Source organism: Mus caroli, unplaced genomic scaffold (assembly GCF_978045245.1).
Source record: "Mus caroli unplaced genomic scaffold, Mus_caroli_1 scaffold_10, whole genome shotgun sequence".
Classification (NCBI taxonomy): domain Eukaryota; kingdom Metazoa; phylum Chordata; class Mammalia; order Rodentia; family Muridae; genus Mus; species Mus caroli.
The window spans coordinates 8,349,348-8,364,018 of NW_028227265.1; the positions used below are offsets into that span (position 1 = coordinate 8,349,348).

The 14,671-nt window shown below is 55.9% G+C and overlaps 1 protein-coding gene across 1 annotated transcript; it reads right to left on the bottom strand.

Annotated features, from left to right (window-relative positions):
- Positions 1–8,055: 8,055 nt before the first annotated feature.
- Positions 8,056–11,829, bottom strand: Foxf1 (forkhead box F1). Its single transcript, XM_021170622.2, has 2 exons — positions 10,837–11,829; positions 8,056–9,501 (listed from the first exon to the last, which is right to left on the bottom strand). The coding sequence occupies exons 1-2, from the start codon at positions 11,810–11,812 to the stop codon at positions 9,341–9,343; spliced, it is 1,137 nt and encodes a 378-aa protein (XP_021026281.1). The 5' UTR covers positions 11,813–11,829; the 3' UTR covers positions 8,056–9,340.
- Positions 11,830–14,671: the final 2,842 nt, after the last annotated feature.

Sequence of the window (14,671 nt, forward strand, 5' to 3'; positions counted from 1 at the left end):
GCAGAAGTTGACCCATGGTCTCCCACATGCACACCCAGACATGAACGTGTAAACAGAATGAAGCCAGCTGGCAGAGGAGCCTCAGGGCAGGCACTACCCAGTGCTTGCTTCTAGGCCCTGGCTTGGATATGAGGTTTGGTTACAAGGTTCAAACTTGCAGGTGATGTTGCAGGTATACTTTCCAGTCCTGTGGCCTGTCATGGTGAAGCCACACAATACAGAAGACAGGGTACCCTAGCAGGAGAGGTCAGAGCAACAGCAACCATTGTTCTGAGGAGCGAGATGGGGGAGGCTTGAAGGCTAGAACTCTAGAGAAGAGGCTGCTGAGCCAAGGGGTCACTTTATAGGTCTTGGGGTTTCTGTTCCGTAATAGAACGCCATGGCCGAAAGCCTGTCCATATCATGGCATCTTACCTCTCCATCTCACAGTCTGTCCTTGAAGGAAGTCAGGGCAGGGGTGCGAGTCAGCTGATGCAGAGAGCATAGAGGAGAACTCCTCCTCACAGCTTGCTAAACCTGCTCTCCTGTAGAGCCCAGGACTGCCAACGTAGGAGTGGAACAGCCCTCCCTGTCAGCCATCCACCAAAAGCTTGCCCACACGCCTGCCTACTGGGGACATTTCTCAATTGAGGCTCCCTCTTCCAAAAATGACTCCAGTTTGTGTCAAGTTGGTTTAAGACCAGCCATCACGTTTGGGGAAGCGTGTCTGTCCCTTAGGCACCCACAGGCCATCCCAGCACTCTGGATGGCCAGGCCCATGAAAACACACATTTAAAGACACAGGCCTGATGGTTGTCTGTGGCCTGAGATGCAGTTTTCTGTCTTTATAGAAGGAGCCAACACAGGCTCTCCTTCCAGTCTTGGCCTGATGGTGGGTCCTGGATAGCTGGGATACTGTTATCCGGCAACCCCACATCCCAGGCACCTGGGCCTGATGCTGTCCTCAGAGCCCCAGCAGAAGTGAGGAAAGACAGCTATGTTCTAGTGCCTTTATCTGTGCTCTGTGACTAGCACCCCAAATAGAAGATATGCACTAAAGAGAACATCAATTTTATTACTTATGGATTTCCTTTTGTGTTCAGTTTTTTTTTTTTTTTTTTTTTTTTTTTTTTTTTTTTTTTTTTTTGAGATAAGGGTTTCTCTGTGTGGCCCTGGCTGTTCTGAAACTTGCTCAACAGACCAGGCTGGCCTCAAACTCACAGAGATCTGAATGCCTCTGCCTCCCACCACATTCAACTTCAGATTTCCAAAATATCAGAGGCTCTCTACAAAGTAGATCTGCAATTAGACCCACATCTAAGGGCTGTGGTGTAGGTGACACCCAGTCAGTGGCACTCTTTAGTAGAAGCTGCCCTCGGACCTCACACTCCAAAGTCCCTTTTCCGGTGATTGGGAGACAGGTGTCCCAAGAACCTGAAGCACCTTTTGGAGCTTGGTGCAACTTCCTAGGAAATGCTCCAGCCCTTCCCACCAGAAGCCATCTCCCCAAATCTGGCTAAAGTCATACCATACTTGGCTTGACATCTGGAGACCAGTCCCATGTAGTGATGGTGCTGGGCTGCCCCCATGGAGAGGGCCAGGTGCCCAGCACTGCCAGGACCGTGTGCCAGTTTGGAAGAGATCCCAGGCCAAGCGGAAGAGCCCCAAGGAGCCACTGAGGCAGCTGTATAAAAAATGACTTATGGTCTTAAGCCACTAAATTTGGGGGCAAATGTTTGCTTCCTTGGTGATCAATCCTACAGTCTCACCTCTCAGATGGTTATGGGCACACATAAATCAGGTATAGACCTGTATTCTTCTGAAGAATGGCAAGTCACAGGGTATAGGAAGAGGGTTCACCGTAACCCCCCAACCCCCCCCCCATTACAATTGCGATTGAGGCTCCTCAGGCAGCTGGGTCCCAGAAGCCGAGCCAAGTTGCTCTTTACCCCCAGTGAGCAGGATCAAGCCAGGGCCATTCGGCAGGAAAGAAGACCATCCCTCCCCTGTGCAGCAACTTCAGTCTTCCTCCAGCAGAAGAAACATGGACTTGGGTCTGTGGCATGGGCATGGGGGTCACCCAGGCTCCTGGGCCTGTCCTGCATCCTTTGGTTCAAGCCTCTCACCTCTAGGCTTTGGACTCTGCCCTTTGGTGCTCCTGTGGCCATACTGGAGGTCCCAAGGACACTGGAGGTCTTCCCTATCCTTACCAAGCTGCCAAACCCCAGAGAGTCTGGGTCACCCCAGGACCGCCACAGAGATGTTCAGACAAGCAGATTTAAGTAAGGACCTGCACTTCTGCTCTCTTGCAGGAACAGGGCTGTCTCCTGTGAATGGAGCCCTTTCTTTGTCAGGGTCATAAATCTCGAGGGTTGAAATGGGAGCCGATGTGTGTCTGTGTGGAGTGGATGGATGCTCCACACTTTGGTGGTTGGAAGCCATAAGCACCGGCCTGGAGGTCTAACATGGCTCCCACCTGCAGGTCCGACAAACCCACCAGAAGGAGCAGCTTTCCAAAGAAGGGTCTCAGGCCAGAACTGGCTGAAGCCCTGGAGCCTGGCCCTGTTGAGTGGAAAAAGACTGTTCCCTGGGGGAACACTGACCTGCCACAAGCAGGGGCCTTCAGGCCAATTGGCAGCCGTAGTGGCTTGTCAGAACACAGAGAACATTTAGTGATTGAAGAATTCCAAGTCGGAGCCATACTCCGCCCGAAGGGTGGGGTCGGTTTGCAGTGTCTTCTAGCTGTGTGACCTCAGGCAACGGCTCACCCTCTCTGTGCCTGAGTTCTTCAGTTAACGCTTTTGAGACTTGCAGTAGACTTCTCAGGTCACCCACCATGCACCACAGGAGGGGAGCAAAGTTAGGAGGAGGCGGAGCAAGGAACTCCACCCAGTGGACCGACTGGAGCCCTGAACCAACACATCTGTTACCTGCTTCTCTAGGGGCCACAGGGTCTCCGTGTGCAGGGCATATAGCATGTGTGTCCACGGGCCGCAAAGCCGCCTGGGATTGGGCTGGAAGTGACTTCAACCTTCCACTTTTCTGAAGCCCTATTGTTTGTGCGACTAGGAAAAGACAATTAATTCAACTTCCCCTAAACTCTCCCAAACCAAGGGCCTTCTATAGGGTCCGCTCATCTGGGCACATATGCCTGCCGCTTTCCGGAGTTCTAACATGAACTGTGAGAAACGGACAGCAGGCGGCGCTGTCTCCTCGTGAGAGATAGCTAGGGACAAACTCCCAGGGTAGTCTCGGAGCTTCTCAGGCAGGTTCCGAGGTTCCCTCTCCTTTTCAAGGGTTGCCTGACCTTGAGCTCTCTCCCTGTATTAACACCACAAGGAAGTATGGCCTGTCGCTCCGCACCTCCGCCCTCTGCCTACCTGTTGCCCTGCCCTCCCTCCCGTGTAGCCGAAGGTCACACTCAGGCCCATCTCTCTGACCCAGCCCCACTACTGGAGCGAATGCTGGGGTCCAGTGAGAGCCCAGGCCTGTCAGCTCCCCCCACCCCACCCCACCCCTGTCACAGAAACCCAGGACATCATGTGCCCGTCTAGAACGTGCTTTCCAGGACACATTCCCAAAGACAAGTCGAGTTGTCCTTTTTTCAGGGACATCTAAAAACCTGGCATTCTTCCACATGGCTGTGACCCGGGACAGTCAGGGAACATGGGGTCCCTGCCTCCCCGGTGTGATGTCAGTAGTTTTAATAAGATGCTCAGAGAGGTTTAGCATATGGTCCTTCCCCAGGCCAGTCCTGTGTCACCGCAAGGGCACTGAACAACAGAACTATGTTAGAGCAATGCTGGCTGGGTCCCGGCCATACTGTCTTCCCTGGCCAGGCAAACAGACCACTGAAATGGTCCTGCCGGCACTATGGCTGAGTTTTAAAGGGCTAACTCCTTGCTCAGTTCAGACTGCTCCACCCCATTGTCTCTCTCAGGTGACCCAAGCCCAGTGACATCCCTTCAGGGGATCCATGTGAGCCTTCCAGGTACTAGAAACAGCGGCAGGACCCCGCACCTGGTCTCAACAAAGCATGCACACAGTCCCACCTTGGTAAGCCCACCCTCCCATCATGCTTTGCTCAAAGTGGGTGTCTTCTATATGGCCAGCCAGGTGACTGTGGACAGCAATTGGCAATGGCAGGGCTGTGCCCACCTGTCCCCTATGGAGGAATCCAATGACAGGCATCCACGGGTGCTCGGTGTGGGTGGATTGGGCATCCGTAGTCATCCTTACCTGTTGGATCATATTCCTCTCTGGGCTGTCAAAGCAGGCCAAAAAGTATCACAGGGGTGGGAGCAGAGATCTATGGTACATGGCATCCTAAGAGTGAGACCCTGGTTACAATAACCATGGAAGAAAGTGGGCCGGGCGTGGTGGCGCACGCCTTTAATCCCAGCACTTGGGAGGCAGAGGCAGGCGGATTTCTGAGTTCGAGGCCAGCCTGGTCTACAAAGTGAGTTCCAGGACAGCCAGGGCTATACAGAGAAACCCTGTCTCGAAAAACCAAAAAAAAAAAAAAGAAAGTGGGGGGCGGGGGGAGGAGTGGGCGGGAAGTCAGGAAATACAAGCTGGAAATAAAACTCATTGTTAAAGCTCCAGGGAGCCACCATCCTTCTCTTCGGTAGCTCAGAGTCCAGTGACTGGTACTGCAGACCCCAGTCCCCGGGAGGGTGCTTGCAGGAAAGAAGGCCCCCTCCTCTCTTTAAGGCGAGCCCACATCTGAGAAACAGAATTAGGCAGCCACACCCTACTGCCATTCACAGCTTCTCCGGTCCTGTGTCAACTTTTGCTTGACATTTATTTCCACTGTACCAAATGGCTAGAGGAAGAAAGGGAGCCGGCAGAGAGCCCTGGGGGGAAATAGGAATGGCAGTCTCTGTGGCTCTGGGAAGTCAGAGTCCTCTGGCTGGGAGCTGTAGCCCTTCCTGGCTCAGTGGGAAAGCGGAGCTGGATCCGGACTCCCTCGACATTCCCCTCCTGCTGACAATGGGTTATCAAAGGCTTTTGGGCTCAGAAAGCCCAGGGCCTGAGCCCCAGGCCTTTATATATAACCCTGTCCTCTCTGAGTTTGGCTGTGGGGGGGGGGGTGAGAGCCACCTAAGGGGTTGTTGTGAGGATGGGCTTTGGTGTCCCCTGTGGAGAGGGCTGGGCTGCTGGGCTAAGAAAGTTTCCAGAATGCTGCCTGTTACCCTGGTCATCCAGTTTTTCCCAAGCTGCCACTGAAGGCAGAACAGGCAGGAGAGGGCAGCAGAGGCCAGACCAAGCTACCTCAGCAGGGTCTCCAGGAATTGATCCAAGGAAGACCTCTCGCTTCAGCCCTTACCACGACTCCTGTCAAGCTGTGGGGAGGACCTGCCAAGGGCTGGGGACTCCCCTCCCTGTCTCTCCCTCAGACAGTTACAGACTGGAATAGACTCCCATCCCACCTCCATGTGGTGGGTCTCACAGAGCCACTGGCATAAGTAAAGTGACCTTTTTTTCTCATCCTGGGACCAAGTGGTAGAAAAGTCTGGTCGTTTGTGTGGGAGTCTCAGGCCCAAAGCTGCTGGTCAGTTGTCTTCCACTCTTGGGATGCTCACGGGAAGCTCCCAAGAGGAGGCCCCAGAAAATGTGGGGTGGTTCCTACTTGCTGTGTTTCCCCCCACCCCCCACATCCTTATAGTGAGAAACCCCAGGAGTCTGAAGTCCACCATTGTCCCTTCTGGGTGCCAGGAAAATATGTCCCCTTTCTCCTGAGCACCATCTCACTGGAACAACATTGTCAGAGAAGAGGAATTCAAAGATGAGGGGTGGCTTGGTTTACACAATGCCAGGTGGCCTTAGGGCAAGGACTCCGGGTCAGTATTTCCACTCCGTCCTAGGGAACACAGTCACTGATGGGGGACTGGCAGACAGGGAGCCAGTTTTTTTTTGGTGCAGTACCAACTCTCCCCTGCCCCGACCCTTCAATCCCAAAGAGAAAGGACAACAGTGTATCAACTGCGCCTCTGTGGGCCAGGCGCCTGCACGTCACAGCTCACAAACCCTGTTGCCCTCTCTGGCGCTGCTGTCGGACCCGCCTGGGTTCAGTGTCCTGGAAGTTCTTCCTGTCTAGGTCTGTGAGACCCAGAGCCTGAGCCTTGGAGATTGTGCACCCTTGTGCAGGAGGAGGTTGTGGAGGGGACCGTGTGTTTTACCCACAGGGCCGAGCTTCGTATCTCCCTGCGGCTTGCCAACCTCCATACCTTTTGCTTCACATAAGAGCCATGCGTCATGACGGTTCTGCAAGGGTCATTTGGCCATAACTTAACGCGCTCCCTGTGCGCCCAGAGCAGACAGTAAGGACTCACACTCAATTTCGTCACACTCCTGCTGGGTTTAAGCCTGAGACCTGCAGGTGCCTGAATGTTTTCTTGGGCACCGCGGAGGCCGCTCCCTACCACTCAGCATGACCCTAAGCCAAAATGGCCCCTGGAGAAACCCAGGCGCCACCAAAGCGGCGGAGGGAGACCTCGGGACGCTGCTAGGCGATCTTTCCATGGAATCCGGCCCTTCTAGGCTTGCCTGGAGCCCAGCCCTCCTCCGGGGAAGGCCGGACTTTCCCTCTCACCCTCGGGCGACAGATCAGGCGAGAGGCAGAGCCAGGCCCCCATCCCCTGGGTCCTGGCCAGTTCTGCCGGGGCGACTCTGGGTGCCTTCCACCCAGCTGGCCCTGATGTCGGGGAGCTGGGAAATCCCACTGAAATCCGCACAAGAGCCTGGTAGTGAGCCGGAATCCGGGGTCCGCCGCCGCCACCACCACCAGGACACGGATCCGATCCCGGGATCAGGAGCCATAGCGCCCCGGGGGCTGCCTCCGTGCTCCCCTTGTTTTCACTGGGGCGCAGTCTGCCCTGGGAAGGGAGGCACTCCGGCTTGAGGCAGTGGCTCAAGTGCCTGAGGACCTATTCCCTAGACTTGCTTTCCTCCCCGAAGGGAGGCCTCAGCCTGTGGAGGACAGAGCTGGTTCCTGGTTTCGAACCTGTTCCAGGACATGGAACCCGGAGAGCAGCGAGGCCGCAGCCCCCGCTCAATGCTCCAGCCTCCCCAGCTCCGTCTTTTCCCTGTCCTCTTTATCTGGGTTTTATAGACAGCTGTTAGTTGGGGACATTAATTGCCCGGACTAGTTTATTGATAATTTTGATGTAACAGAGCACCAGAGAAATTACCCTCCCGTCCAGAATGTCAAGTCTGAGAAGAAGCAGGTTCTGAGGCGCGACCCCACGGTGCGCAGACACTGCGGTGGGTCAGGACTGCGGCACGGACAATGCAGCTTATTATGTTTGTTTTCCTAGGTGGGCGGCTGGTGATGGAGATGGTGGTCAGGGGAGACTGGAGCTTGGCTGTTCGTTGTCTCCAGAAGAGGAAGGAAAAAATACGATTTAAAAGGGAAATATGTTCGGGGCAGGAGCGTGGGCGTAGCCCTGAGCACCCACGGATGCTCCGTTCCTTCCTGACTGCGTTTTACAGGCCTCCACAGAAGTACCGGTATCAGGCAATTAAAAAACAAAAACCAAGTAGACAAAATAAGAAGAAGCAAGCAAGCAAGCAAGCAAACCTTTGAAGTTGCTTCACTATCTACAACAGAATGCAAGGCTCGCTCGCCCCTGGAATGAAGGGCTCACTGGGTTCAGGGTAGCAGAAAATTATGCATAAGTGTATGTAAAGACTGCGTGTGCGTGTTTACACACACTTGCTTTTCCCTGGGATGAAAGCCTACAGGTTTTTTTTTTTTTTCTTTAAACGCATGATTATTTTTTCAAGTTTAAAGAACCGTTAGAGGGACAACGGAGGACTCATCTTCAAAAGACAGAAATGAAGGAAAAGTTGTTCCTACTCGGCTTCTACCACCGCGTGAAATAAAGGATGAAGGGGGCTGAGTAGGAAAGACAAACTTTAGAATCACCTAGATTTAATCCCCCTCCCCCTAGAGAGCTGAAGATCCTGAACCGGTAATGAGTTGAGTCTACTATCCCCCCCCCCAAAAAAAAAAAAACTCAGCCATTCGGATTGATGTCTAGCCACAAGAGTTTTAGAGTCCTTGTACAAATGTTATACATTTTTATTTTTGTTCTTTTTGTAGGAAAAAAATACACAAAAAGCAATACCCTCAGATTGTCCCTTTATACAGTGCAGAAAGGAGGTTTAAAATACGTGTCACAGATGCCGCACCTCTGCGGCCAAAAGACTAAAAGGGGGGACGGTCCCTCATATTATATATATTTATATAAAACATATGGAAATTTGTTTTTTTACAAGACTGGTCTTCGTTTCAAATTTACAATGGTTATCTAAAAAAAAACAAAAAAACAAAAAACAAAAAAAAAACAAAAAAAAAACCCCACAATAATGACAACAACTCTACACGGCAAATATTGCCAACCAAGTCACACCATTAATACTGAGAGGGCAGAGCTACGTGGTGTTTTGAGTAGTAAGGTAACCGGTAAAGCAGAATAAATAACCGGCCAAGCCTGCCTACAGGCGGGGCGGGCGTCAGAGTGCGAGCCTGAACTACACCGGCCAGATGGACCCTCCACTCCCACATCTCAGTGTGTTCCTTTCTTTTCAGAGAGTCACAGTAGAGACAGAAGAACACCAGGGAACAAGTCAAAATGTAACTCCAAGCAAGGTGAAAGACACTGGAGGCCGAAGAAAATGGATGGCTGGAGGCTGGGGCAACTTCTGTGACACTGTTTCCTTTTTAAAAAGACAAACAGTGGCTCCAGGTGTGTGTGCCATTCCCATAGAGATTCACCTGTGATTGCTAGAGGAGACCCCAGGTTGGGAGAGAGGAGGCCATTCCTGGCCCTATCCTCCTCCCCGGGAGTGGGGAAAAAGATGGAGGAAGGGAGATGTGTGCATTTCAAGACATTCTTTCAAAAAGTTAAAAACTAAAAGATAAATACTCAACCAAAAAAAATATCAAAGTATTTGATAATGATTGGTCTCACGTGCCCCTGCTTCTAAAAACTGTCCCTTGGTGTGGAAGGGGCGGAGAGATCTCTGCAGAATTCTTTCCACGTATCTGGCTTCCCCCGACACAGCACCTCCGTGGCTGGTTTCAGTGGGGCTGAAAATAAGTATTTATTTACTGACAGCTGCAGTCTGACCTGGCCCCCGGTTTTTTTTTAGAAATTAGTGAGGGAGTGAGGGTAGAGTCACCAGACGCTGCTCCCAGTCTGTGTTGGGGTTTTCTTTACAAATAATCCGTTAGGGGTGGGGCTGTCCCTTTTCACTTGCTGACGGGTTATACCTCCAGAGTAAAGCAGTTTGTGGCGGTGGGCTCCTGGTCCCTGGGCCGGCCAGGCTGGGCTGGAGGGCCCCTGGCCTCACCTCACATCACACACGGCTTGATGTCTTGGTAGGTGACCTGCTGGTGATAATAAGATCCTCCGCCGGTTGTATGCATAGAAGAAGAGGCCATGGCATTGAAAGAGAAGACAAACTCCTTTCTGTCACACATGCTGGGAGACTGTGAGTGATACCGAGGGATGCCTGTAGGGTAGGGCGACAGCAAAAGGAGGGAGCAAAACATTAGCTTCCAGGGCATGAGTTCAGGACCCAGCCTAGAAGCCCCAATGAACTTGGTTATGTGTAAGCGGGCAGCTCAGCCCTGCTCAACATATTCCTCCTAGCCCCACTTCCTAGTAAAACTGGCCTTCCTGGGGTTCCCAGTGCTTGGCAGGAACTGAACTGAGAAAGGGGACTACTGAGTCCTCCGTGGTCCCTCACGGTCCCTCACTGTGCCTTCCTGGACCTGGACTAAGTCACTAACTCCAAGTCCTGGAGGTTGCTTCCTGCGGCTTGGGCCTCTCCAGTCTGGACTCCTTGCCTGGCCGAGGACTTCTTTGATGCGGAAGGGGAAGGCCGAGGAGGAGGCCGTCATGGCCTCTGATGCCCCAGAGCCTGGAAAGCTGAGATTTCTGCAGTTGCCATTTCCACCCTGGTGGAGCCAGAAGCCCAATGCAGGGTCAGCAGAATTCAAAGCCCACATCAAGGTTCAGGCAGCTGAAGAGTCCCCTTAAGGACAGGCATAAGGTGTGTGTGTGGGGTGACCCCGTGGAGAGGTGGACCACCAGCTAACCACCTCTCTCCTCCGGTCTGCCTCCCTGGGGTGGCCCTGACAGCTTATTTATGGCTATCCCTCTACCCCCTCTACCGACTTTTCCTTCTAGAACTACGCTTGGAGGCTGAAAGCTATCTTCTTTTCCAGTGGGGGAGTCTGGGGTGGGCTCTGAGGGGCCTTGAAACCTGGATCCTGAAAGACGAAGAGCACCGGGGCTTATAACTCTGACCCCCAACTCCAGGCCTGGCCACCACACAGGACCCAGCTTACGTCTGCACAAAATGCCCCTAGACTCACCAAACCAGGTTTCCTGAAGGACCTGGGCTGGGCCTCTCAGTGTTTGGTCCAGGCCTCTTTGGGCCTAACTCTTGCTTTGGGCCTAACTCTTCCGTTCTTGCCTGACACAGATTCTTTGCATGGGAAGTATCAGAAAGGTGGGTTTGTTGGCCAGGGTTAGGCCGCTGGCTAGAAACACAGGGCCTTTGCTAGAGGCGAAGGAACCCAGATGTTCCCTGGACTTAAGAGAGTGCTGGGGTCTGAGTCTTTTTGGTGTGAATGGGGCCTACCTGGTCAGGCTAGGGGCAGCCAGAAAAGAGAAGCAAGAAACGAAACTCGACCAGCCTGAACTGGAGGCATCAAAACTGCGTTCGCTCCTCAGAGAGAGCGGTTGGTACCCAAAGAATTGGGGCTAATGCTCTAGAAGCAAGATTGGTTCACAGTGGCTGTCAAGGCTTGGGTCTGGGGTTGGAGCCCCCTGCACTCACCTTGCAGTTCTGCCGGCCCGTTGTGACTGTTTTGGTGTAAGTATGGCTGCTCCAGGGAGTGCGTGGAGATGCTGCCAGACAGGGGGTTAGCGGCTGGGTTGCAAGGGGACAGAGGCTGTTGCTTGATGTAGGAGGCCCCGCTGTTGAGAGCCGCGGAGGCCGCGGGCGGCCAGGCTGCTGCAGAGCTGGAGTAAACAGCGTGCGGCTCCATGACTCCGCCAGCGCCAGCCGGCAGCAGCGGTGAAGCGGGCACCGAGCTGTCGTGGTGCGGGTACTCCCCGGCCGCAGAGCCACCGCAGCCGCCCATGTACGAGTGGCCGCCGTTGGAGGGCAGGTGTGGCACCGAGTGGCTGGGCAAAGCCATGCCGTCCACGTTGCCAGCCAAATGACCATTCATCATGCCCAAGCCGCCCTCCAGCGCCAGGCTGTTGGGCGCGCACGAGAGGCCTCCGGAGCCCTGGAAGCCGTAGGTGTCGGGGAGGTGGTTGAAGCCCAGCCCGTTCACCATGCTGTACACAGGCTTGAGCGCCTGGCATTTCCTTCGGAAGCCGCGAGGCCGCCGGCGGAACGAGCCCTCCTCGAACATAAACTCGCTAGCCGGATCGATGGTCCAGTAGTGGCCCTTGCCGGGTCGCCCGAGGCCCTTGGGCAGTTTGATGAAGCACTCGTTGAGCGACAGGTTGTGGCGCACGGAGTTCTTCCAGCCCTGGTAGGCGCCGCGGAAGAAGGGGAAGCGCGCCTGAAGGAACTGGTAGATCTCGCTGAGGGTCAGGCGCTTGCTGGGCGAGCTCTGGATGGCCATGACGATGAGCGCGATGTACGAGTAGGGCGGCTTCTCCGGCCGCCGCACGCCGGCGTTGGTCTTCTTGGCCTTGGTGGGGCCCGCCGCCGCGGGGTCCATGGCCTGGCCGCCCGCGCCGCCGCCTCCTCCTGTGCCCCCGCCGTGCGGCGGCTGCTGCTTGTCGGGCGCGGACATCGGGTGGCTGCTGCCGCCGCCGCTGCCGCCGCTGCTCTGCGCTGCCGAGCCGGGAGGAGGAGGAGGAGCAGGAGGGGAGGGAGGGGAGGGGGCTGCGCGGGGCGGCTGCACCTCTGCCGTCACTGCGGCTCCCGAGCGCGCCTCCCCCGCAAGCCCGCCCTCCCCAGGCGCGCTATTCTCCTCCTCCTCCCTGCGGGAGGCCACGCGCATCAGCGGACCCGGCACCGCCCCCCCCCGCCTACTCCCCCCCCCCCGCCGGTGCACGCCTTTGCGCCCCCGCAGCCTGCAGTGTCCGATCCCCCGTAGCTACTCAGTGGGCTCAAGCCGACCCCAGGTCCCTCCCCACGCGTCCCCAGCCCCCCTCCACCCCCGCTCCCCGGACTGCGAAGCCTGTCCCGCCTCTGCCGACCTGGACCCGGTGTGCCGGTCCCCGCCTCCTAGGCCCGGATGACGGGGCTGGACAGGCGCCCGGGACCCCGGTCTTCCCGGCGCTCTGGGCTGCGGCGGTGGCGGAGGCCTTGGGTCGTGACCAGCGCGGGCAGAGAGCGACTGGGTTCCCGGCCCCCGGGGCAGGACGGCGTAAGTTCCCGAGAGGGACCGCCTCCCCTCACTCCCCGCCCTGGGAAGCGCTGCGCCGGCGCCCGGCGCTCCTCGGACTCGCCCAACCGCGCTGCAGCCACTGGCCCAGCTGAGCGCGGGCGGGCGGAAAACGAAACCGCAGGCGGCTTAGCGGGCGCTTTGTCTCCAAGCGCTGCAAGCGGGACCCGGAGAGTGGCTTCAGGTCGTGCAGTGCCACGAACCGCACAGGTTCCCTAGCAGGCGGCTTCGTGCACTCATTCATGAAAGCGCGCACACGCGTGCATTAACACGCTCCCTGAGCGCACACACAACGATGCCCCCAAGCGAATCCTCTAATCACCAACTCAGATGCGCAGGCTTGCACCCAGTGCGCTCCCCACTCACGTTCCCCAGGGTCCCCCGGGAAGCTGCCACTCTCAGATCTGAATTCACAGAGCAAAGTCTCCTCGAGCCCCCCTCCCCCCACGCTTAACTCTGAAATCCGCTTCGTTGGCCCCGCGGCCCAGTGTCCCCTTTTACAAGCGCAGGTTCTGATTTCCTGAGAGATGGCAAAGTCCGGGGCAGGAAGTTTACAAGGCTCAACGTAAACACGTTCCGGGGGATCCTTTAATAATAAGAGTAGAGAAGCCCGCGGGCGCGGGGGGAGTTGGCCTGATGCCCCTATGGGCTCGGCCTGCCGCCGCCGCGGGGCCTCCGACGCTGCGCGCCAGGCCGGGTTCCGGAAAGCGGGTGGCGCAGGCGGGGAGCGCGTCAGGGAGCGGCCCTGGCTGCGGGGTCGCGGCCTTGGAGAGATGATGCGGGGCGCAGGACGACTCACGATCTCAGGTGGACTCTGCGCGCTCGAAACCGGGTGAGTGTGGGCCTTCTGCAGCCCAGACACGCGTGCGCGCGGGGAGAACTAGTGGCAGGGCGGGTGACGAAGGGGACTTTTACACGAGTTGGTGCGAGGGACCTTGGAGCTAGGCGACTGCGCCCTGGCGCGAGCTGCAAGAAGAGATATCTGCGGGTCTCCTTCAAAGCCCGCTGGCCTCAAGTTTCTTTAGATTCTCGGTTCCCCATCTTCTCCCCACCCCCACGCCTTCAGCTTAGGTGGTAGGCGCCTTATCGTCTTCGAGGCGCCTGGCACATCTGTGCGAGGGTCTGGGGGCTTACTGACTTAGGTTGCTGCTCTGTAGCTGCCTCCTTTGGCAGAACCGGGTTCGCAGGAGGCGAGAGTCGCCATCCCGTTCCTTTCTCTAGGACAGACTTTAGAACTCTGTGGTCCAACTAAATAAAAAGGGCGGAAGAGGGGACGTGAACGCTTATGTGTGGTTATGTGTTCATGCGTGCACATAGATGCTCTAGCAAGCCGGCTTCTGCGCCACACAGTCGGCCTAGACTGCATCCCTCAGCACCATCCACAGACTGGCATCTGCCTTCTCAGGGGACTTAAGTACAGTTCAGGGGCCCCACCCTGGAAGGGCGCACCACATGTAGCCTGCATGCTGCTGAACTGTGCCTTCGCCTACACAGAGCCACAGGATTGCAAGAATGGGCCTTGTAGGCCAGAGCGCACCCTCCCACCCCAGGCCACACATTCCCACACCCCCAAGTTTTCTCCCCCCCTCCTTTCTTTTCCTCTCCATTATTTTCTTTTTATTTACGTTTTTTTCCCTCTGCCCACTGGCAACTCCAGACCTGAGGACTCTGGGCTGTACCTCAGGGAGGGAAGTTCTCAGAAGGTCTCTACATAGCTGGCCTTTAGCAAGAAGTGAGCTGAGGAAGGCGCCCATTTTCTGAGCTGGCACAGGCTGCATTTTGCATGCTGCCCCAATCCAGCCGTGCCTCTGACCTCAGATCAAGGGTGCCTCCAAATCGAGGGGGCATGAAGCTCTTTTCCAGTTAAAGGATGTTAGCCCATAGGTGACCTCCTGATCTGCCCCCCTTCCCGAACTCCCACAGACCGCTGTCAGAGGCTCCTTGGGTTATTTTGTAGAGAAATTTCCTTTTCAGGGGAGGAAACTGGAGTTCCATTTGCCCTTCATTCTTCAGGCCTAGCTCCTAAGGCCGCCTGTGAGGGGGAGGCTGGGGGGGGGCAGCTGCCTGAGGCTCAGCCCGAATTCCCACTTTCCACCGAGGAGGGAGATGGAAGTGGGTACCCAAGATGGTAGGAACCCTGAGAGCCTATAGCTGGGATGACCCTCTACAGTTATAAACAATGGGGGGGGGGTTGCCTATGTGTCTCGAAACAGCTCATAGACACTTTGAGATCTCTTTGAATCCCACATTTTTAAAGAGGAG